The 25724-nt window shown below is 39.3% G+C and overlaps 1 protein-coding gene across 2 annotated transcripts in view; it reads right to left on the bottom strand.

Moving 5' to 3' along the window:
* Positions 1 to 25724, bottom strand: part of sh3pxd2b (SH3 and PX domains 2B) — a 38289-nt gene that overhangs the window by 3867 nt on the left and 8698 nt on the right. The window contains exons 3-11 of one of the 2 annotated variants that reach the window (XM_079647873.1): positions 20853 to 20928; positions 14852 to 14928; positions 9487 to 9578; positions 4969 to 4994; positions 2869 to 3000; positions 2468 to 2569; positions 1351 to 1434; positions 525 to 642; positions 158 to 369 (exon numbers count right to left, since the gene is read on the bottom strand). In XM_079647873.1, coding sequence (XP_079503999.1) covers positions 158 to 369; positions 525 to 642; positions 1351 to 1434; positions 2468 to 2569; positions 2869 to 3000; positions 4969 to 4994; positions 9487 to 9578; positions 14852 to 14928; positions 20853 to 20928 — 919 coding nt within the window. The remainder of the gene's footprint in view (positions 1 to 157; positions 370 to 524; positions 643 to 1350; positions 1435 to 2467; positions 2570 to 2868; positions 3001 to 4968; positions 4995 to 9486; positions 9579 to 14851; positions 14929 to 20852; positions 20929 to 25724) is intronic. The other variant, XM_079647874.1, reaches the window with a different exon arrangement.

Here is a 25724-nt window from a genome sequence, read left to right as displayed (position 1 = left end):
TACTTCAATGTTTAACGTACCATCATTTTTTGTATACTTCTAAGATTGTGTGTATGTTTTTTTTTCATTACAGACAAACTGCTATACATCATATTGAGTGATGGAGCAGCAAAAAGTATAAAAAGCAAAGGACAATTTATATTTGAAATTCACTTACTGAGCTTGTTCTCAGAAAAAAAGGACAGTCTGTTTTCTTTTTGGCTGTTGTCTTGGTTCTCTTTGGCTGCATTGTTTTGTTGGTTCTGCTTAGAAAGCCCATCTAAGTCATTGGTGCTGGCATGAGCAGCAGCGCCCGCTGTCTGCTTCTGGCCCTGGAGGTCGGTCTTCTTCAGGTAGGAGGCCGGGGCCCAGCCCTCAAGACCCTGATACCTGAGAGGGGGAAAGATGTGGCTTTAGAAACACTGAAACTGGCTGTGTTGACCTTGAAGGCAGTGGTTTGAGGTTGAGTATTTGTTTTGCCATTATCATTATCTAAGGTCTGATGTCCCATTTCTAGAGTTTTTCACCCGTCATTGATTTATTACCTGATCTTCCACCAGCCCTCCAGGTTCTTTTGAATCACCTCGACAATCATGCCTCTCTCCAGGTCGATCTCATCTTGGTCCCTGGCCGAGTACTGGTAAATCACTGTATACTTCTCATCTGCATTCATAAAGTTAAATATCAGAACTTGAAGTCTGTCTTTCTGTACACAGCTTTACACAAAGCGGAGCGACAATAAATGCAGGATAATGGTATGGGAGACAAGGAACACAGTGGCAGACTCGGATTCCAATGGCTTTAAGCGTTTTGAAGTCTAACTGAGTTTAAAAAATATCAACGTGTTGATATTTTTAGGCAGTGAAATTGTCTGTCTGTTTAAAAAGGTTTTAAAATATGTTCATACCAAACACTGTTACTATGTAATTTAGGATCAAAGTGCTTCAGATTTACATAAGCTAACTGATTTGAATGAGGCAAGGCTTGAGCAGCATCATATGGAGAGAGTAGATACACACATGTGCAACACACAAAACACACAAACATCCTCCACAAACAGGACAAACTTGCTACTGTACTAGATTTGCAGTCATTAATTCTATTATTTATACTGTTATTATTTATTATAGATATTTTGTGTAGAACTGTGGTTTAATCAGATGTTTAATTCCTGTTAACGCAAACTATATTTTGTTCAATTATCAGAGTGAAATAAACAATCTACTTTACATGCAAGGATTTAATTTGCATGCTCGGATCTGTCATGCAACAAACATTTCATGCATACACATGGACAAACAAACATGCACTCAGTTGAGCATGTGCACACACACATTGAGAATAGGGGGAGAAGAAAGGCGTGCGCTCCACCTTGCCCAAAACCAGTGCCGAATAGATCCCCTAATGTCCTGCGACGACCCATGTGCCTCGGCAGTGACCAGAATCTCCGAGGCACTGACATCCCAGCACAGTAAGTGAGGCAAAATAGGAAGTGAACGTTATACACGCCATCTGAAGGATGTTTCTTTAATCTTAATTAAAAGTATGTTCAGTACTGGCGGGCCTAGTATAACTGACACTCTCTTTCAGCTTTGCACATCTTCTCTTGGTATATATTTTTAAATATTAGTCACTTAATCAATCCATGCTTCATGGTTTAGTTACCTCTGATTCCCTTTTCCAATCTGTATGTACCAGCATGTTGGTAAGACTATTAGACCCTGCTACTGTCACAGAGGGTTTTATTGTATAACCTGTTCTTTCAAGAATTAGTTAAGATCTGTGAGGCCATCTTAGCCCCTATCATTGTTTTAGGAGTATCCATAAACAATACTTATTATTCCTTGAAGACTTTCATAAGGACAACGTCGTCATACTTTATTGTCATACTCCCATCTTCCCCTTTAAACTGTGGGGGTTTTCTCTGGAAGTTTTTCCTTGTACGATGTGAGGGTCAAAGGACAGAGGGTGTCGTATTGTCATACTGATATTCTGTACAAACTGTGAAGACCACTGAGACAAATGTAACATTTGTGATATTGGGCTATATAAATAAACATTGATTGATTGTGCTTTGTACTTGCCCTCATTGCAAATGTATTTGCTTCATATCAGTGAAATAGATGTTGTAAGGATTGACTCAAGGGCTCAGACAGTACAATACAATATGTCTTAAACCAAGACTATGGTCATTAAACATTACATTAGTTCCCCACACCTGCACATTTTGTAACCTTGACTTCTGCTTCTTTTAATATATGGTGTCTTGTGTGTGCCAAAGACGTGGCACTAAAGGTTTTAAAAGGAACGGAAAAACGACAGAACAAAGGTTATTTATTATTGAACTTCTGCTAGCTAATTGGTAAGTAAAAGTGTACACATACAGTTGGGTTAGAGAGTTAAATATAGGGTCTCTTTATCTAAACATCTACTTTAAAGAAAAACAGTATTTGCAACAAACATCACAAAAAGAAAGAAGTGTGTGTACCTTCTTCCCCTGGAATAGTGAAGTCATCAGGGTCATCCTGAGCCTCAAGACAAGTAGCAGGGACCCAGCCCTGGGCATCATCGGAGCTGATAAACCACCAGCCTAAATGAGAAGAATGGAAAAAAACATTGATATACAAGATAGGTTGATTGATATCTACATTACTAAGGATTTTTGGTAATTCACCTTTAAAATGTATGATGGGTTTTTATGTTTTTCCTAATATACTCATTAGACAGATGTCACTTTTCCAATCAAATGTACCCCAAATGTTAAACTACTCTCCATAAAGATCAGGGGAAAAATGCAAATAAATACACATTTCCATCCACTACAATATTAAAAGTCGGATGCATCAAGATAAACAGTTGGTGGCGATACAGTGCACAATCTAAACTTACCAGACTCATTTTTTTCAATGACCTCGACCACCTGACCCACATGCAGGCTGACCTCAGAGCTCTCCTGCTTCTCATAGTCTGTGACTGCCACATACTGGTCGAGGAGGAGAGGGTCTGCTGCGGAGGAATCTCCTGTTAGCGGGAACCAATCAGAACAGAGGCTGGTTAGCTCCTTTTTCCTTTTCTCTCCTTTGTTAGGCAGGCTTAGGATGATATCTCAATAATGTAAAAAAGCCTCCCTCTGCTTTTCAGGGGGGCTCTTTGGTCATATTTGTTAATGTGATATTTAATGAATGTCCATTAATTTGGAATCCTATGATTGCATCTGTGCAGCTTTGAGATATTGACCTTTAGAATGTCTTGCATATCACTGAATGAAGGGGATATGAACTTTTAAAATGTCAGATTTTATACACACTCCAATTTAAGCATGATCTTTTCAAACCAGTCAAAATGCATAATAACTACTTTTTGGTGATTAACATGAATAATTTCAAGGTCAACATTTCTGCCAAAGCGTTTTAATAAAAAGCTTTAAGTGAGGAGAGGCTTATCTAGATTAAGGGGATTCATCCTGGCCTTGACATGTAGCAGACGAGGAAGCGGATGTGATTGGAGAAATGGAGTTAGGGAAACCGACAGAAGAATAATAAAGAGAGTAGGAGAATAGAAGTGAAGCTTATGGATTTAGTGTAGAGGGTTAAGTCAATCATCAACATAGCTTTGACAACTTCCACAAAGAAACAAACTCACACCGTTAAGAACCTCCACCAGTGTTAGCACCAACAAAGCCTGGGTAAAATCCAATTTAACACACAAAGACTCAACCAGTAGCACACCTTTACATCACTATGGCTCATTTCTCTTGAGTCATATGAAGAAACCCAGATAGATGACATATAATTACAGAATATGTAGGTTGAAACATTTTGTTTACTCAAGGTGCTGATTGACACCTTTTAAAATAATGTGTTTGTAACACACACACACACACCAAAAAAGATTCCTTCCTTTATCACTTGTATATATTTTCAATCAATATGCAATAGATTCTCAATTTTGTCAATCAGAAGTTTAATATTAGTATCGCAAAATGTATTAAAAGCTGAACTGGAGGAACACAGGTTAAGTGAAATATTATGCAAACAACAACACTACAAATATGAGGCAAGTTTTTAACTTGAAGATCCACTTGGCTTCCAAAATAACCGAAGTGACCCAAGTAAACTTACACACAATACGTAATACACTAAAGGCTCTTTGGTTTAAACTATTTATATCCAAGCCAACCAGTAACAATACTTCTCCCTATAGAGCTCTGCAATGAAGAATTATTGAAAATTACTATCTAATGCCATTGTCTTTACTCTTTCCTACCCCTTTCACATTGCAACATACTTAAATGCATCCAAGAAATGAGCCACCCAGGGAGTGACAATCAAACACTATATACTAAAGTAACTTTACGGAATCATTTCAAGCCCTAAGCCTCTAACCTGCCCAGGCTGGGGGAGGAGGGGGGGAGGAGAGGGGGGGCCACTAGCAGCCTGCTGGGTCACACACACAGCGTGACCAAGTGTTTACTACCTCGGTTTAGGAAAGCAGTCGCTCTCTCCACAATCCCTAATGGAAAGGAAAATGAGTGAGAAAAAAAACTGAAAAGAATGACAAGGAAAATTAAATAAATAAAGAGAAGAGAAAATATAAACACAGACAATAAAACAATGGAATAAGTGATTTCCGTAAACAACACTCCAGGAAAACATTTCAGACAATTGAGTAGAAACAGAAATGTCTTTGTCCACGTAGCAAAAACGTTTGGGCTGGTGGAATAGATGTCTTTCCTTTTTGCGTGTGTAAAACTATATGACCACTAGATGGAAGTAATATCAAATTATAGGGTGAATAACAGATGAATTGTAGAAGACATGCACTCCTTTTTTAAATAATACATGGAAGTGGTGTCCCATCAAATCAGCGAAGTTACTACTGAAGTACATGATCCTATTAATCAAATGTTTTAAGATAAAATAACAAACCATAGCCAAGACCACCTAACCCCCTTTGTATTGGAAATACACAAATATAGATGTGTCTTACCTGATTTCTTCTTGCTAATGGGTTCCCTGAAAAAGAAAAGACATCATTACATTACTAACAGGTAATATCAAATCAGTTTGCAGAGTTTAGGAGATACTAATGAACAAAAAATACTATTATAAATATGCATAATAATTCACATCATCTTTCATCATTCACAAACTTGTTTTGCTTTCAGTGTTTTTCCTTTTAATCCACATTACATTAAATATTCTTTTTGACTCCAACGTTGATACAGTAGGTTGTTGTATGCATTTACTTAATTATACTACTCATTTTTTAACCTTTCCTTTTAATTTTCAGTTTAAATCTTTGCATTGAAAATCAGCACATATTGCACTTTTTAATATTTTTAATGGATTGAATTTGATCAGCCGTTGAATTGTTTCATTTGAATTTGTAATGTGTCTTGCTGCCATAGCACAACTCTACCCTGACTACAGCAAATCATTACAATTTGCCAACGCTATTGTAACCGATATGTAAAAATACACATCTAAAAAGATCTGCCTCTCCCTCCGATGCCTGCCAATGTGAATGAAAAGCCAAGATGAAATTCAATCTCTGAAATGCAGTCTGATGGTAAATTCAATAATCTGCTGTGTCTGGTTTAGACATTAGCCAGATAAATAGACCATCGCTCCACTGCAGTAGTCTGGAGCTGATTCAATGTCCAGATGCACTGTGAAGTCAATGGTGGCTAATACTTAGCATGTCCCTCCCTCACTCAGACTCTCCCTCTTTGTCATCTTAATATTCATCTGTAACTTAATAGCCTTCCTTTTTCCATCTCACATCTTCCATGTCTCCTTAACTCACTCCTTCATCTCCCTTGATCATTTATCTAAGCGACTACTGCATCTCAGTTTCCCTGCGTCAACATGAGTGCTTCTAGCCACATACAGCTTTGTTCGATCCGCAGACCCGTTAATTGCAGAGGCTTAAGTCTCAATAAATCTATACCCATAAGCGTGCCCATTAATGTACAATAAAAAGTAATCCCCAGTAGGCCAAACCAAAGCAACACTAATGTTATGGATCATTACAGAGCAGGGATGTGTGTGTGCACAGTATGTGTTGTATTCTAGTTTTGAACCAAGCTGAAATCACCAACCAAGGTGAAACCAGGGTTACGTAACGCACCGGATGCAGCCACGGACCATTTCATTGGCCAAATATAATTAATTCACTTTAACTTGTTTAGGATATTAAATCAAATCTCCCAACTCATTAATATTTCTCTGAAGCTAGTTACAAAGAACAACCAAAAATAACCCTTAATGGGAACATTCACATCAGGCAACAGGGTTTGAGTTCTGAGCGGCCAGATAATGTATTTTATGGATATATATTAACTTCTGGCTCTGATTCTTGCAGACCCATTAAAATGAAATCAATCATGTTTCTGCAGCTGGAGCCTAACCTTACAGGTGCAAACCTTAGACTACTCATACAGTATTATTTCAAATGGTAACTTAAATCCGACCACTCATAATTCGTCGCCCTCTATCCCAACCTATCCTTGCTTCGACTCCTCCTCCTTCCTCTGCCCTTGTTATTTATAACATCCTCTTCATTCTATCCATCCACCTCTTATTTCATCTAAATCCATCATCTACCTCTATTGCTCCTCCTATGATCTCCTCTACTTTCTCTTTTCCTTTCCTTGCCCAATCTATGTTACAACACTTCCTCTCTACAGACTCTTTCCCTTCTCAGATACCAAATCTGGTTCTCTGTGACCCTCTACTTCCTCTTTATATCAAATTACTCTTTTTCCTCTCCTCTTGCTTGACTGCTCTTGAGGAGAAACTCTATGATGTTCCTCTCTCTGCAGTAGATTTATAGGCCATGATAAATCTGCTCGCACAGTGGCTGCTGTGTCTGTACACAAGCCCTGTTGTCAGTCAGCCAAACAACAGGCTGCACTAGCAGAAAGCAGTAATCCAATTTCAATAAAGACAAACCAAGGTCTTTCCTATACAGTATTCATCTGCCTCAAGCTAATGCTCCCCCTCTGTCCTACCTCTCCTAACACATGCTTGGGGTTTTATAGGAGAGAGGAGGGAAGGGTCCTCGGCAACCTTCTCTGATTTTAATCATATAATGGTAAACAGCTACTGCAGAGTGTTAAAGCTAGTGGTGTAATTTACCCATTTGTAATATCATAATGTACAGAGCCATTGATTACACATATTAAGTTTCTTTTTCAAAGAGAGTTACAGAAGTTTGTTGTTGTCCCATCAGTAAAACATGATAGGATTAGAGAAGCATCTCTATTAGATCAGTGTAGTTCTGAGCAATAGAGCAAGCTCAGTAAACCACATGACTGCAATATAAAGCTAACTTCAAAGTGACATGAAACCATCAACATAATGGATGACAATATGGCCAGTAGCCATTTCATATTCAATCTCCATAACAGCAATGTGTCCTGTTAATTGTCCTTGAGCAAGAACTCCCAGATGTTCGCTGAGTAAAAGTCACTCCTGATGGAAATTAACCTAATTACCCCAGAATATAATGGAAATATAGAGCTTATACACAACATGTATTAATAATTACATTAAATGCTGTTACACTAATAAACAAGTTAAAATATCTAGTTAAGGCTGTACTAAAAAAAACACTTTAGCAGACAGAAGACATGCCGACTCAGCAACACAGTGAATTATGAGATGTAATGAACACACACATGTAAACAATTCTCACAGCCATTGTTTCACTTTTGTGCTAACAAAAAAGGATCACTTTGAAATATGTTATAAATCCAACTATTCTAAACACAGTGGCTATTGGGTTAAAAGCACATGGTCTGGCCAACTCCATGTATATGTGGGTGTTCCCAAATGAAAGAAATGTGTTTAATCTTAATGTTGCACTGTCCACACACACACACACACACACACACACACACACACACACACACACACACACACACACACACACACACACACACACACACACACACACACACACACACACACACACACACACACACACACACACACACACACACACACACACACACACACACACACACACACACACACACACACACACACACACACACACACACACACACACACACACACACACACACACACACACACACACACACACACACACACACACACACACACACACTGTATTGGCTTTGATGCAATATTTCTTTGTGCACAGTTAGGAAAACAATGAGACAGTGTCATATGGGAGCACCTTAGACAGACCATGGAGAAATGCTGTGACCCTGCTGAAGGGGAGCCAGGGCAGGAGGCTTAACATGTTGATGTAAAATATTTGTGTTACTCCTGTTATCACTTTAGAACTTATAGGGTTATCATTTCAGCGCCCCACTCTCCATTGCTGTTTATGTGGAAAATAAAAATAAACTTTTCATAACCACAATATTTTAACTGATTTAAATACGGGAACTGGGGGAATTTCGTATGACTTGACTTGTGACTTGCTTGACTTGACTTGCTTGACTCTCACCACAGTGACTTGGGACTTGCTTGAGACTTGTAGGTTAAGACTTGAGACTTGCTCATGACTTGCACATGTATGACTTACTCCCACCTCTGCAAATTAATCAAAAGGTAGCAGCAGTTTTAAATGTCAAGGTGACTTTGAGAGACAACAGCTGCCTGAACTTCAGAGAGACCAATGAATAATGTGACCAAAATGAATAAATGATGTGTTAAAAGAAAAATGGATGCAGATTCAGCAGATTTTTTGTCTTGCCAATTAAAACCCCCACTCCCTTACATGGGCTTTACTCACAACAACATGCACTCACGGAATAAATCGCAGGACTATCAACTCAATTTCCTGCCGACTGAGGAAACTTCTCAATGCCCGGTGCTTCACATCAGTATGTGACGACAAAGAGGTTAAAACTAATAACTCAGCTGAAAGCTCTTGGTGTAAAAACCATATCCAGGGTTAAAATGTCAGCTGCACAGCACATTATGGTCTGTGAAAACGACCACCCATAACCTCCACTGCCTAAAGTGGTAACTGTAATAACAACACATTTGTAACTGAGGCTCGAATGCGTGTCAACGCTTGCTTGTGCGTGTCGGATACTGGCATTCATTGCCAGCTGACGTCTACGTTTTGGCACACATTATCTGTCAGCGCTGGATATGACCCTAATGTGCTGAGTGATATTTACAAGAGACAGTCAGAGCAGGTCTACATGCCTTCGGAGCACCCATGCAGCCTCAGTCTGGAGCCTGTTGGCTGAACTGGCCTGCTGCTACATGCTAAAATGCTAACTCAGCGTTCAAAAAGGACAAATTACGTGTGTTTTTGCTTTAAAACTTTGACAGGAAGTAGTGCAAAGATATGAAATCATATCCATTAGAGGGCGTAATGGATGCTCATTATCGGCGGGCTGGAGGTAAATGTTGGCAGGATGTGACTTGACATGACATCATTAAGGGAAAAAGTGTGTGTTTTTCTTTGTACAGTATGTGAGCCTGAGGGTTGTGTCTGCCCATGTGTGGTACTCACTCCTTGGGTGGGTTGATATCTTCAGGTCTGGTTTCGAAGAACACTCTGACCTCTTCGCACTGGGAGATGTACACTGGAAGCTGAATGAGGGCCTGCAGGCACAAAGACAGCAGAAAACTTAGTTAATCACATAAACTGACAAGTACAATCACTCCAGTGCATACAGAAGTCAAGCCGAGGTTAAATATAGTGTTCATGACTGTCTGGGCTCCCTAAAGTCACGGAGCAAGCAATTACTACAGACAGTATTTAAGAGGCATTCTCAGACTTCCCTCCTCACAGGGGAGGAGAATAGTGTTACAGTGTCCAAAAGGCATGATGAAACTTGTTTTATCTAAACGGTCTGATGGTGTTTTGGCTTTAGTTTTTACACAACATAAAAAGTGTTTGTCCCCTTGAATGCTTTGAGAAAGAATTGTTTTTCTCTATTAAGATTTAATTTCCCAAACAATTATTTGCACCATACATGACATATTTGGATATCCTCAAAATTTTGTTTTTGATAACCCAAGCTGTTTGTCGCTTATTTTACATAAACGCAACAATCATAGGTTCTTATTGTTATGTAATTGACTCTGGTGGTGTTCAGTTTCCAGATGAAGAGAACAAACTAGTTATTTTCCGTTGTCTTTATGCAGGGTTTTTCAATCACACCAGCTGGTTTGTTTTCAATTTTTCGCCTACCTTCCTCCCTAATCTTTTTCCTCTGTTGAGCATTACAGGTGGCAGAGTCATGGGCCCTGACAACAAGGCTGGAGATGAAAGAAAAACCGCCACATTCAGTTTTCTCTTTATTGTTGTGATCACTCTCTTGCACACATGTCTGATAACATCATGTTATCCCACAGTCTCTGTTTCTTAGCCCTTTCTTTTTTAGTTTTCTCCTGAGTCTGTGTTATCTGATTCTCCTACTCTTTCAATCTCTTTCTACCAAACCACTAAAGGGCAGCAGTGAAACAGATAATCACCTCAACACCCTGATGTCCCAAACCAGGAGACAGAATAACTCCCGCCAACGACCCTGTGGTGACTGTCTCTCTTACAGCGGGGAGCTAAGCCACTCCCTCTTCTTCTTCTGCTGGCAGGCTTAGCTCAATGCTATCCATCACGCTTCCTCTGCCGGCCTATACCTCTGATTTTAATACTCCTAAGTGTTTCAGCCCTGTCCTTTAAAAAGAACAGCATCTATGTCTACTTCTCTCACTCTCAGACACAGCCATATACTGTCATGACTGACAGAAATAGAAAGGGAGCCAAATACTCAACCAAGGTGCCCTTGTCCCATGCACCACATTTGCCTTGTCATACTTATGACTATACCTGCATGCCAAAAGCTTGTGTTAGAGGAGAGGAATGGGAATACTGCCATGGATAAAGTATAACTAGTGTTTTCCATTAGCCCTAGAGTATAGTGCTCACATGTTTGTATGTGATTCATGGCACATACAATATAGCTTGATTAAGATGCACCCACATGACCTCAAAATCTACATTTTCACAGTAGCTTCTTCCATAAATTGAGACTCTAAAGCTAAGTAGCTGGTTTAAAGGGCCTATGTCATGCTTTTCCGGTTATTACCCGTCCCCTTGTGTGTTATGAAGGTTTTTATGCATGTAAACGGTCTGTAAAGTCACACACCCTCAAAGTACGCCCTGTAGCGAGTAAAACTCTACGACAGAAAGTACCTGTCTGTGTCTATGCTGCACCAGAACGCCTCTTTGGAGATTTCTCTTGTTCTTCCTGGGTACAGTGACGTGCCCATACCCAAATGGACCCATTGGTTCTAATGGACCAATCCGTGGAGCCACACACACACACACACACACACACACACACACACACACACACACACACACACACACACACACACACACACACACACACACACACACACACACACACACACACACACACACACACACACACACACACACACACACACACACACACACACACACACACACACACACACACACACACACACACACACACACACACACACACACACACACACACACACACACACACACACACACACACACACACACACCGCTCCTCGCAGCAGCGTCTCGCCAACACGGCACCCAGACCCCACGCAGCATTCTCATCTGTTTATCATTACTGGTGTCATTTTCTGGTTGCCAACGCCATTGTAACACATGATCACTGATGTTCCGCTGTAACGGTGGTGATCTTATCAGAACAGAGTGGGCGAGCTGGCCAATCAGAGCACAGTGGGCTCATAGGGAGGGGGGGGGGGGGGGGGGCAGGAGCTCCAACAAGCCGTTTAGGACAGAGTGAATACACATACTATACAGAGATGCTGTATGAGGAACCAATGTGATTTTGGAAAATTGCACAATATAAATCTGTTCTAGTAGACCACAACAATGAAATTATGATCAGTTGAAATGGCCATGACATGGGACCTTTAAGAGTTTTTATGTGTGACCTCCAATGTGTATTCCCTCAGCCGACACTGTTGCACTGTGTCTGAGGTCAGAGTGCATCCTAAACTGGCCATCCTCTCCTTGGATTTATTCCTCCCCTCATGTCAGCCTGTGGGCCGTCCTCTCATTATAATTCTCCCTTGGGAGGAGACGCGAGGGAGGCTCAGGGTACATTACAGCAAATGGACTTTATGGGTGTTCTTTACAGCAGGCAGCATTAAGGTAATTGTGTGTGTGTGTGTTTGTGTGTGTGTGTGTTTTTTTTCTGTCCAAGGAAAAAAGGTAATGGAAATGAGAGATCTATTTGTGCACTCCAATAAGGTACAGTGCATTGTGAATGCATCTGAGCACAATAACTTTGCACTTGTACATAGTAGATATCCTCAGTTGTAAGGTTATATTTTTCCCTCTGATACATCTCAAATAAATCACTACAAAATTGCGGCGACTCTTTTGAAAAAAATAAAGAAAATAAAGACATTTTGAGGAAATAGACTTCCTTAAGTAGTCTTTCAGTTATAGAACTCTTTTTTATATATATTTTAATTACTGGCAAAATAAATTGATGTTAAAACGACTTTATAACTCTTTGATGTGATGCATTTCAAGATGTGTGACCTTCCAAGTCATCCTGACTCAGCAGTCTTACTCTTGGTTTATGCAAACAGTCCCTGACTCCATAATATTCTTTCTTTCCTTCTTTCTTCTCTCCGACTGCGTTTCCTGAGCTGAATAAAAACACAAAACTTAACAACCGGGGAAATTCCATATGAGTCAGGTTAAAGCCTCAGCTGTACAACAGAAGGGCTGAATCAGCTCTTCACTAGAGAAAAACATGAATGTTCACGTTGTCAACCTGGGTGCATGTGGGGGTGGATGAAATTGCCATTTCTGTGCTTACGGACAAGTTCAGATTTGTTTGAGAAGTTACTGTAATACCCTGAAGTCACTTCATCCTGAGCTATATGATGCTATCGTGGGCTGCTGACATGTTTTTCCACTTTATGCTCTCACATACATTTTTTATGTAAATGATTGCTTACTACTCGACATGAACAAACAACTTTACCCATTACTCCCCCAAACTTTTATGTTTCACATAAGTGTTTAAAGATGTCTCATACACTGTACATTCCTTTAACCCCACACGACATTTGGTGAAGTAGAGCTTTATATTCTCCAGTCCCTCCAGTTTGCACCGATGTTCATCATACATAAAGAGATGTCTTCACTCTGAGGCCTTGTGACCTATCAGCACCATAACAGAAACAAACGTGAACAATGATGGTTTCACTCGACTCTTTATGGAGAAGTGATACAATAATACAGGTGAAAATGCATGAAGGTATGAGTAAGGGCTAAGTCAGAACTAACATCCTCACATTTCCTACCTCAGAGAGACAGATGGAGTTGTGTGTTTGGGTTAGAGGCCCAAAGGCAAGCTTGTAAAATAAAGAGAAAATAACACAACCTATTGACTGTGGATGTGCTGACTGAAGCAAACTCAGCAAGCTCTCTGCCTTTGGCATAACTCTCTGCAGAAAGTAACCACAACAACATGAGATCCATCAACAGCTCATCCATCCTAGTGTTTTTGAAAATATCCGTTTGGAGTTGCCCGATCATCAAAGGTAATGAACCCAGGTTGCAAAACAAACTCACTCAGTGGTTTCTGCAGATAAACAGTTGGCAACCTAATAAAACAAATGGAAATGTTGTACATTCATTGTTTTCTTTAATGGAAAACTATTCCTTTGATTTAATTTCAAGGGCAAACAACCTCATCTTGGTGCTAAGAAGCTGAACATCAATCACGGTTTATTCACTGAAGTTGCCGCAGTTACATTTATGTCAAATTGTAGCAATTAGTTGCTAGCTATTGGCAGTTGTGTGGGTGCAGTTCTGCTACAGTGGAGCCTGAGAATGTACAGTTGCATTGTCTCTGGATGCCAAGTGATTCATCTCTTTGGTAAAAGCCGTGTAATAGGGTGGATAATGCACAGATTTTACATTCTCTGTATTAACTGGTGGAAATGGCTGCAGTATTTGTTTAAGGATAAAACTGACACCACAAACACATTACACGCTCTTTAGAAGCGGAGTTCATCGTGTTTTTTTTTTATCGCTGACAGCAACTTAACAGCGGAAACATATTAAGGACATTTCTAAATGTCTTCTGGAGGTTAATCGTACATTTGGGAGGAGATAGGACGTCTTATTCGCATTTCGCCACACACAAACCAATTTTTGCCCTTTCAATATGGATCCCTTGAGATAGACTCTCTTTGAGTTTGTCTCCTTTAGCAGGGAGGTCAGAGTCAGCTACAGAGCACCTGGGGAGATTTTAGGACACCTCAGCAGGCTGAATGCCTTATGTCACAAAGGCCTGCTCCAGGGAATTTAGAATGAAACACACAGCACAGTGCACATTTACAAAGCAAGGGCAATGGCATAATTCATATAGCAGTTCTTGGAACACTGTAATCCTAGAAAACCTTTTGTTATGCATCTCCAGTAGTGTGGCTATGAGCTCAATATAACTACATCTTTCAATTGGAATATCTGACAGATAAATGTCCCAAATGTGTAATCCAAGAAGTATCCAACCATAAACGAGGAACTCCTGAAATCAGATGGTAGGGTTGTTTAGTGTAAAATTGAATGTGCTAAAAAAAAAACTGGACTTGTGGATCTCCTTTATACACAGAGGGCATGAAAAGATAATTTTTCCATTTTCCTGTTCATGACTTAGTTGACACATTGTGGGTGGGATAATTTTTTCCTAGCCCTTGACCCACTGTACTTTCTATCTTGGTTTTAGGACTTTGTATTAAAGATTGAAATGGTCTCTGGATAGCTTTTCATATGACTATGGGAGATTTCCACATAAAGAAACAGTATGGCTAATACTCACCCTGCAGTACTCGTTGATGGGCCTTAGCCTTTTCATGGCCACATCTCTGATATGGCTCCTCCTAAACAGGATCTTCCCTGTAACAAAGTATGAAAAAGTGACTTAGAATTCAGGAAAGCCAAACTTATAAACAAATATTCATCAACAGCAAAAGGACATCATTTCTAATTATTGCTCTTGCTGTAATAGGAAAGTATGTATATGTTACATAAATAAAAGTACAAATATATTAAAACATGAAATGTTTTACTTCGTCAAGAGCAACTTTGAATAGGTAGTGATCCACTGAGGGACAACAAGGACACTGTGGCTTTTTAAAAGAATGGTTAGTGAATTAGCATGCAGACACAATACAGTCGTGTCATCAATAACTCTGACAGCACAATGAGGTGGGTAAGGAGCTAGGTGAATAGCTGGCCTTTTCAAGTCATGAATAAATGATTTTGGGAAAGCAAATTACGTGTGCATGGCAGCTTAAATGATATTCCCCTGCTCTTATCTCTAGGCCCAAATACCCACTGGCACCGAGCCTGGTCGCCATAACAATAACAAGAAATGGCTTCAAATAGGCTTCTCAAAATACTATTATAACTTGACAGCAGGACATTTCAGAGCCAGCATCTATTTTCCCTACCAAGACGGCTCTAATGCAAACATATAAAATGGGCAGGAAGTCAAGGCTGCAACGAGATCCTGAACAGAGAACGGGACTTGTTTTGAGAAGTTACTGTATCCCCTCCATCAAGGAGTTATGGTATTTATTTAGAATATATTTAAAACAGACTTGCTGAAACAAGAATCTATCTCACAGAAGATCGCCACTGGGAAGTCAGCCCCCCTACAGCGCCACCCTTTTACCCATGTTACTAAAAATGCCTTTCTGCTTCCTTGACCCATACAGCTCGAAACCACATGTGTTTGTTTTGTGTATTTGAGTGAATGACATATTGATGAAATGACACAGAGATTGTTTGTGATCATACCAGTATCTGATTATGAATATGTATGCCCATATGTTACTGTTTGTCTTGTGAATCAAGATTGCATAAAATGATCCATGGAGGAAAGGACTATATAAAGAAAAGAGGGAGAATGTGTAATGAGGCTGCTCAGTGGATTGAGGTGCAGCGACTTCCTCAAAAGAACTCAGATCTCACACATGTTACACAAAAAACACAAACACCTAACTCCCTAAAACACAACCTCTGTCCAACCATCCCGTATCTGACCTTAACCTACTAGCTGACTCAGATGCACGACGAAACCAAAGGCAAAAACCAAAAAAAATCGAATTCATATCGAAGCATGGGAGGGGGAAAATATATCCCAAGGGAATATTGATTGTTTTTAGTTAAAACTCATGTTTGATGTTATAAGGTTATAATAATGTTTGTATCAATGTTACCGATGTTAGAAATGTATGTACAAATTAAACAAACTAAATCCAAATTCTTAAATCTTTATTTACAAAAATAAACCACTGAAATGTGATACAATAAGATAGACATGGATTTAGTCATAAGATTTTATATGAAACCTTTGTCTCAAATGTGAAACTCAACATAAACAGAAGTCAAAAGCTACCCTTTAAGGTTGTTGTTCTCAAATGCTGGAAAAAAATGTCTGGCTGCTGTAATGAGTGTGTGGATAAGCGACAGAGAGTTTTTACTTTACCACACTCACTAGGGATCTGAAACAAAAATTGTACCTCAATTTGTTTCTACTTTACAATTAGATACATGAGCGTTACAGTTTCCACAGAGCCACCAGCATGGCTGTAGACTATTTTGTCTTGTTGACATGGTCTAAATGGCCTGACCAGCCCAATTTCTTACCACATTTATCAAGAGGGGAACAGTATAGTAATATATGAGGGAGACTATTAAAAGGAGAGATTAAGTAGATGAAGAATGAGAGAAGACATTTTAAATCACTAAGGAGTTGGCAACAACTTGCCAGAGCCGACGAAAGGACACACTGTCAGGACAGCTCACGAAAAAAAGAGATTTGAAAGTCAACCCCTCAATGCCTTCAGTACTTCTCCTCCTCCTCCCCTCCTCTCTCTCCGTCTTTCTTCCTCTCCTCCACTAGTCACTCCTCAAACAGAAAGCTTTCTTGACGGTTTTCCAAAGCTCTCAGGGGTCAGCACTGACTCAACACTGCCCACTCTGTATGCAGGGCAGCTCATGGGTGCAGCCGAGAAAAAAGGCTTGTTTAGGGAAGGAGGCGGGAGGAAAGTAAAGCTGCTGCCTTGGAGCCATGGCAGAGGCAGGGCACACTTTATGGTAAAACTCTGAGCTAGCAGGGACCAGAGTCTCAAACAACTCTTGTTTCCTGGGGTCAGGGAGTTGGATGGACAGAATAGACAGAAATAGATTTGAACACAGAGGCTCTTTATTATACACCTCAGACACAGAAAGCTGTTACAACACTCACCTCTTAATCACTGGACTAACCACAGATCAATTCCTCCCATTTAACTTGCCGAGTTGCTATTAAAAAAGATTTTGAGACGCTAAAACCTTCAAATAACACCAAGGCCGTAGACTTAATACATGGGCTGAAGTTGAATAGTCCATTTAGCTTAGGAACCTTCCTAACCGAGTGAAATGACCCCAAACTCCCTCAGTGGCAGCCATGATAAGTGCCGTTCGAATTCTCTAGATGATAGGAAAGGAGGTTTCAAACTTCCTTTATATCCTCCTTTAGCTTAGGAACCACTGGACCTCCCTCACCGAAAGGAGAGGAGAAAATGCTGCCCCACAATGCCTTGCAGCCGCAGCATTTGCCGTCACACAACAGTCGGCCGTTCACAGAAACAACCGATTATGACCGAGAAATGATATCATGAAAGTTACGGTGCTTATTAAGTTTTTTAAAATGTATGTGGTAACTTGCCAAAGTGCTTTGTTTTGAACGTTCATCAGTATTATAATCAAAAAGAGAAATATGAACGTTATTAACGAAATTATCAAATAAAGTCAACATTTCACAGTCTTTACTGAGCTGTGTGGGGGTTGTTCAACTTTTAAAAAGATGTTTGAATGGTGATATACACAGTGATAGATGTTAAGGACTAACGTTTATAATAAATACATTTGTATTGATTTTAAGATCTTTTCATAGTTCATACAATCTTTGGGATCATTTGTATTAATGTGGACTGGAGAGAGAGGGTGACGAGCATAAGTTTCACTTTCCTTTTTTATTTCAATTCCAACTTTGGTCATGAAGAATATGTTCCTCTGTTGTCCACGTTCATAAAGCATAAAGCAACAGCATCAGAGCACGGTGCAGAGTTTCGAGATGAGTTTACAGTAGTCCGTCATTCTTATTATACATCCATGTTGTAGTCCGCTGTATAGAAAACTGTAGTTTCCATAGTTTCCCCACAGCAGCAGACGCACATTTATGACGTCCACTGGTGCATCATAAACACGTTGGATAGTGGAAGTGCAGTCGGATTCTCTAAAGTACTGCAGTCTCTTCTCCTAAATCCTTTTGAATTCTCCTATCGACTATCCCTTAACCCCGTGACATTTCACTCAGAGGTCAAGGAATAGACGATAGGGTTAGAACTTAGGAGCTGATTTTTGGACTATTCGACTGCAGCCAATGGACTTCCGTCAGATTTCAGTCACAAAATTGAGGACAGTAAATTGACTGCTTTGAAATTCGACAACAACTCCATAAGACATGTCTGCTGCTCCTAATTTCAGTAGACAAGCGCAGTAATTGCTTTCCCTTCAGGCAAAGGATGAACATGACTTGAATGACGCATAAGCAACTAGAACACTGTAACTGTTCGGTTTGTCCTTCATAGGGATCCGACTGTGGAATGTGTTATTCATACCAACAGAAACATATTTGACCTGCCTGACATACTGTGCCTCCTACTGTGGCAGGCATAGAGATCCCCAAGCAAACAGATGAGGCTGAAAAAAGAATGTACTGTATATATATATTATATATATCATTAATATGAGAAGGGGAACCCAACAAAAATAAATCAGAGTTGTGGAATAAGAGTTCATGAAAAGAATAAAACCCCTTTATCATGCAGGGAACCTGAGAAAAAAAGACCCACATTCCATCTTAGGTTTTGACTCATAGTTTAACAACAGCAACGTTGGATAATTTGTATCAGCTCTTTTTCAAAGGCTGACCTGCTGGGACCCCCTTAAAGAGCGTCGCTCAGGGGTCACCGGATCAAATGTATCACTTTTATCTAAATGTCAAGATCCTTTAAAAAAGAAACAAATTGAACACCATAAGAGAACTGGCGTATAGATACTCTGCACATGGGATGCAATCTTGAAATAAAAAAATAGTCTACCTCCTATCCTATACTTGTTTTACTATTTTTTTTTTTGTAATCATGTAGTGTAACAATACAGAAGCCAAGCTCTTTGGTGTGTAAAGCAAAGCAGATATTCTGCACTATCCACACATGCAGACTAGCCACTTTGCTGATGTGGAGATACTAAAGTAGTAAAAACAGCTCGCGGCATTGAACAAACGAAACCGAGAAGAGAAAACCACTTCTTTGCCTTGTTAGGTTATTCTCAGCCCACAGTCCAGACTTCCGCTTTGTAATTGAAGGATTTTCTAGGCTGTCAGGAAAATTCCTGTTCATATTAGATCTTCAAAATATTAGCTTGGAATCTGTCTCAGAGAGGTGTATGACCTGATCTGGCATTAGAGACTAGTAATGATCAGTCTCAATTCATGCAGGCAATAAGCATACATAATGTATTTCACACATTGTGTCACAAAATAACTGTTTCCAACATGGCACCATTTAGTCTTTAACTTATTTTTTATATAGAAGTTAAAGCCTCTACCACCAATCAGAGCGTCAGTAGACAGGGATTGGTATGGGAACATTTTTAATTGTATGCCAATATGCTTCATCTGACTGTATGAAGGGATAGCAGGAGATGGTATGAAAAGCTGTGGTAATCTATCTCTCTTCCCCTCCTCCTACTCAGAGTCCATCAAACAGTCTGCTAGTGTGTGTGTGTGTGTGTGTGTGTGTATTCTCTCAATGAGTTCCAGACCTGCGTGGCCACAAAACATATCCTATCCCCCCCACCCGGGGAGAGGTGGGTGGGGTCTTTGGGTGAGGCTTTCTTCCAAACTCTCATAAAGGATTACTTTCAGCAGTCACTAAATCTTCAACTATTTCAAAAGTTGGACTAGCACACCCAAAGCCTTTATTCCAAACAAACCTTGTTGGCCATGTTGACTTAAAATAAGAAAGTATTATTTGGCCAGTCAGATTTGACTCTGGATGATTCAGACAGGATATACGTAGGTACAGTTGAGCAAGACAAAAGCTCATAATTACTGTTACACATTATAACCATTTACTTTTAGTATAGCATTTACCCAAGGTGCCAAACTAGTTTATAAAATAGTTTAATATGTCTATGGGCAATATGCTTAAGGATAAGCTGAGTCAGCTGATAGTGAGTAGATGAGAAACATATTCTTTTGATTCACAGAATCAGAGAGGTTCTAGCATATTTTTCTGGTTGGTTCTTTTGTGTGCAAAATGTACAGCTTTTCTAAGTTCATTCACAGCCAGACTCACAGTGAGTCATCTATGTACAAATCTTAACCCATTGTGTGCACATGATGGAGAATTCAAAATGAGCAGGGATAAGAAAAAGACACAATACAGGGAGCGGTAAATACAGAGTGATTCGTGAGTTAATACATGAGGTCACTCTTCTCTGTTTATTGTCTTGCAACATTTTGTGCCGAAAAAACAATTTCCATGATACATTTCCAGATAAATTGAATCATTTTTTAATGTTTGTCTTAGTTACAGTCAATTTCTTTTAATATAATTAAAAACCACATTGTCACATTTTAGAATCTTTGAAGAGTGATTTGCGTTTCTCTTCTTTTGTTTATCAACAAGCCACAGTTATGTGCGTGCATGCATTTGTATGTGTGTTAGGGCCTTGGGCGACACTGTGTGTTTAACTCTTACCTGGTAGGAATGGAATGATCCTGCGCTTAGGGTCTTTTTGGCCTCCTTCCACCGGGAATTTGTCCAGCAATTCCATCTGAAACACCGCAATTAATTAAGATTTATTAGCACACAAAGCATTTACAGTCACGCATCAGCATAAACATGCCCTTTACATTTCACACAACAGGATAGCTGAGGCTGGAGAGGAAAGGTTCACATTTTACAAATCAGCAGTTCCTATAAGGAATTCAGCCAATAAAGGAAGGTCTGCCAATGATTAGCAATGTCCTGAGCAGATGGTATGGTTTTCCCGTCTACTTTATATGTTGTTGCAGCAAAGGGACTGACATAGTGGAACACTTTTGTTTCTATGATTTTCAAAGGCCAGGGAGCAGAAATTCTTCGGATCTGCTGATCAACACTTCTTTTGATTCACCTTTTTTTCTTTAAAATCCACCACCTATGATAGTCTATTTTTTGTCTCCGTTTCCACACTTTTTACCGTTCTCCCTCTGTACAATACACTGGACACTATGACAGGGCTTTCAAATAGTGAGAACAATACCTTTCCTGTCTGTGGTCTGTTCAATGTCAACCTGATTCAATGATATATATGAAGACTGAGCTCCGTAGAGGCTTTTAAGTGTCAAAACAAACTTGCTTTCAAATATCCAAATCAGGGATTTTTGCATTGTCAAAATATCACTGTATATTGACAGGTAAGAATGAAACACTTATTTCTAGACTATGCAACACTGGCAATACCCAATAGGACATTTCTAGAGATAATGCTTTGGTTCGTTTACCCTCAATGGCTAATTATCAGATCTCAGGTGCCAATACAATTGCTATCATTAAAAGGTGGGGTATGTAATTTATTTCAGAAATACTTTTTGTTATATTCCATGGAATGCTCTTAACATCCCGATAGCAATGAATATATTAAATGCTTTGACAATAAATACATTAAAAAAATTCATCTGTGGAAGCCGTGGCGTTGTAAAAAGCACGACCAATCATTTTAGCCGGCCCGGCTAAAATAACTGGATGGCCTACCTGCCTGTCAGCCTTCCATCTGTGCACAAACTTATCTCGTGCCCTCATTGGTCATGTGTGCGTTTGTGTGTGTTGGAGGAGGGGCTCTGTAAAGAAGTGGCAGATTTTTTCCAGTTGTGTATTTTCAAATTCTAGCGCACTCGAGCTGGTTTCTCGAAAAAATTACATACCCCACCTTTAAGATAAAAAAAAAAAGTTAGTATGAAGAGTTGTATTTCTTTAGACCTGCCGATCTCATTCCGAATTGTATGGATTTGATTATTTCTGTATTACAATGTGAATATCTTCAGATATGTTAATCTATCGATAATTGGTCTTTTCTGGGATAAAATGTTTCAACTAAATTGTTGACTTTTGATGCGTTATGTAGGTCAGATCTGTATTTGGTTTGGTAACCCCACTCATCCAGTATTTTACAATTAGAAGCATCAAGGTTGATGTCAAAATGAAATATTGAAACAAAATATCAAGTTAATAATTGTCTCCTCAGAACCACCTGCTCTTAAATCCAATTTTCAACATGTTGATAATGAAAAATGGAACATGCGCATCACACTGTAGAGGATTTGAGTTGTAGGGTGCTCACTCCATTCATTCACCGGAACTTTTTTTTAAATTGAGCTTTGATTATTCATCAAAGGTTATGTTTGGGATATGTGATAAACAAAAATTGCCCTGATACCAGCACTCATTTGTATATTACTTTTGTAACAGGGCAATCATGTGGTTTCTACAGCAAGTATTCTTGTAATATCTAATGTCTTAATAAAGCTGCCTCATGTCCTCTGGTAAATTGGAAAGAAACAATAATCTGCATCGTGCCAATAATACAGACACAGGGGAGGTATAATATGAGGTGGTATGAGAGAGAGGTTATGGGAAAGGCAGAGACAAGTGCCAAATAGTATTTTCTATTAATTGTATATGGACTGTCTCAGTCTGGTCTGGTGCCTAAGAGATGTTGTTGCCATAAACAATGAGTGACAGCCTCAGATCACTTAGGTAGATAGGACTTGATTCTGTTCTATTTTGAGGACAGAGAGAATATCTGTATGACTGTTTACTCCCATGCCGCTGTGCTTCTGACAAACACAGCTAGAAAAATACATTTAAGGGAAAGCCAAGAAAAAAACACTGCCTTTGATTGCTAAACTTCATTTTAAATTGTTTTGAACAGATTCTTCTTCCACTAGATTACCTTTGATAGGGCCTTTTTGGCCAGGCAATAATAACAAGCAGTTTATTGTGACAAATCCAATAAATGGATTGCAAAACAAATAACCCAATAACAGTCTTAGCTTTCATATTTCAGACACATGAGCTTTGGTATTATTTGAATCGCAAACTAACTCAAACCAACTAAAGATAACATGAATCACAACTTAGTCCTGCATTTGGCTGTAAAAAATATTGAATACTGTTTCAAACTAATTATGAGTGCACTGCAACTACTTTTCTTTGGCTGGTGGATTTGGCTGCTAAAGAAAGTCCAAAAAGAGGTGAGTCATTCCACATTCGTTGGGTTGTTGAGATACAGAGTCGAATAAATAATTTGGAAAAGGACAAAAACAAACTAACAAAGCAACAATCTGCTTGTCTTAAAAGTCAGACGCTTCATCATTGACACAGTAGAAGAGAGACAGCATGAGGAAAGAGATGGGCAGACAGAGACAGAAGAGCCAATACCCCACACACTGTAATTGTTCCCATGTGTCTGACTGTGAGTCCAGACACACCCAGTCTCTGTGTCTACTCTAAACCTTGTATCTTCTCTGTAATCAGAGCCACTCAAACAAGAAAAGGAATCTGGAGAGAGTAAAGACGTCCATTCAAAATACCAGCTACATCATGTGCCTAACATCAAATATTCATGCTCTCTACAGGCATGACAGGCCAAGGCGGAGCGTAGTCAAGCTCCACATGGCGTTCCAAGGCTACTCTGAAGTATGTTATTGTAAACTTTATCCTGCTGAGTTCATTTCAGAGGAAGAAGCATGCCACATTAGTACGATAGTCATTTGTGGACATCACACACTAATTACATTAAATGATAATGTAACCCATATGAAATATAGGGCTACTAGACCCCTTTATGTCATTTAGATGTATGAATACATGTTGTTTCTGCACGGAGCACTCTAGAATGTACACCCAGGGTAATGAGTGGCGCGAATCACTCCGCCTCTCTCTCTCTCTTTTTCCCTGTGAACACCCTGAAGACGCAGAGACATAAGTTGAGCAGCTCCAAGTATAGTAATTGTAATTAAAAAGTGTTTTTGTACCTTCAACTATATCAGTTGACAAACTCTGACCTGCAAGGACCCCTGTGCGAACCCGAACTAGAAGACGACAGCCACACACACACACACACACACACACACACACACACACACACACACACACACACACACACACACACACACACACACACACACACACACACACACACACACACACACACACACACACACACACACACACACACACACACACACACACACACACACACACACACACACACACACACACACACACACACACACACACACACACGTTGACTATTTCAATTTGTGTGGTAAAGAGCTCTATTTTTTATTTCCATTCCTTTTCATATTGTTGGCACAATTGAATGTAAATGTTGTTGAACCCTGCTGGCAATAACATTGTAAAATCTTCAACTAAAATCTAACTCTTCCCAGAGTTATTCACGGCATACCACTTTACGAACCTAGGAAGATGTTAGCGCCTCTGTTCTTGGTATGATATAGGACTAGGGGTGCTACAATAACATGAGCTTATCAGCTCTGGATATATTTCTGAAGGTATGCCAATGCTGTCAGAATATATGAAATTGTTAGTTAAACTAAAAACCTAGCTGCAATGCTACATTTAAGAAAACTAATTGATTTGGAAGTACCACTGGCTCATAGATGCATTCTCTCATTTAACATGGCCTGATGAGGAGATATTGTTTTTATTTAAAACAAATATATCAATTAGGGGTGCACCGAATGGGAAATTCTTGGCCGAAACCGATACCGAAAATAGGAAACAGTTGGCCGAAAACCGAATGCCGAAAGGCCGAAAATATATATATATATAATGTTTACATTTTTTACCAATGTTGTTCAGCTGCCTGATTATGGAAAAATAAATGATTATGGCAAAACTTAACTTAAATAATAATCACTAGTATGGGTCCATAAAACATTTATTCAGCACTTTTGAATGCATACAGTACATTAATTCCAAGTCAAGTGCATTTTCTTTTCTCTGTAGGATAACTACAACAAAGTGCATTCAGAACAAAGCCAAGGAGCTTTAAAACTGCATAAACATCTAGGCCAGTAGGCCTACAACAAAATAGTGTAAATAAAGACTAACAGCCAGGCCTTCAACAACAACAAATGCACCTATAAGTGCATGCATACAAATGTGCAAACTGGATAAATCCACATGAATGTAACTATTTACAAATTAAATTACAATTGAATTTCAAGAATCTGTAAATAAGGCTGTCTGTCCTCATAAGCAAAGTAGGAAACATTGTATAAAGATACATAAAGTGAAAACTGGATACAAAATCCACAATCAAGCGTCTTTGAGCACCTGTAAAAGCGCTAACAAATTAAATCTATTATTATTATTATTATTATTATTAATCAATTACAAATTAAATGACAATTTCAAGAATCTGCAAATAAGGTGGTCTGTCCTCATGAGCAATGTAAACAACATTGTATCATTTCGATACCGAAAGTATAATATATTGAACACTGTGCTGCTGTCATTTCCCACTAATGATAACCTGAGATGGTGAATTATAACTCACAA

Source organism: Notothenia rossii (genome assembly GCF_949606895.1).
Source record: "Notothenia rossii genome assembly, chromosome: 9".
Classification (NCBI taxonomy): Eukaryota; Metazoa; Chordata; class Actinopteri; order Perciformes; family Nototheniidae; genus Notothenia; species Notothenia rossii.
Note: the sequence above shows the minus strand (reverse complement) of the source record. Positions and strands in the feature narration are given on the sequence as shown.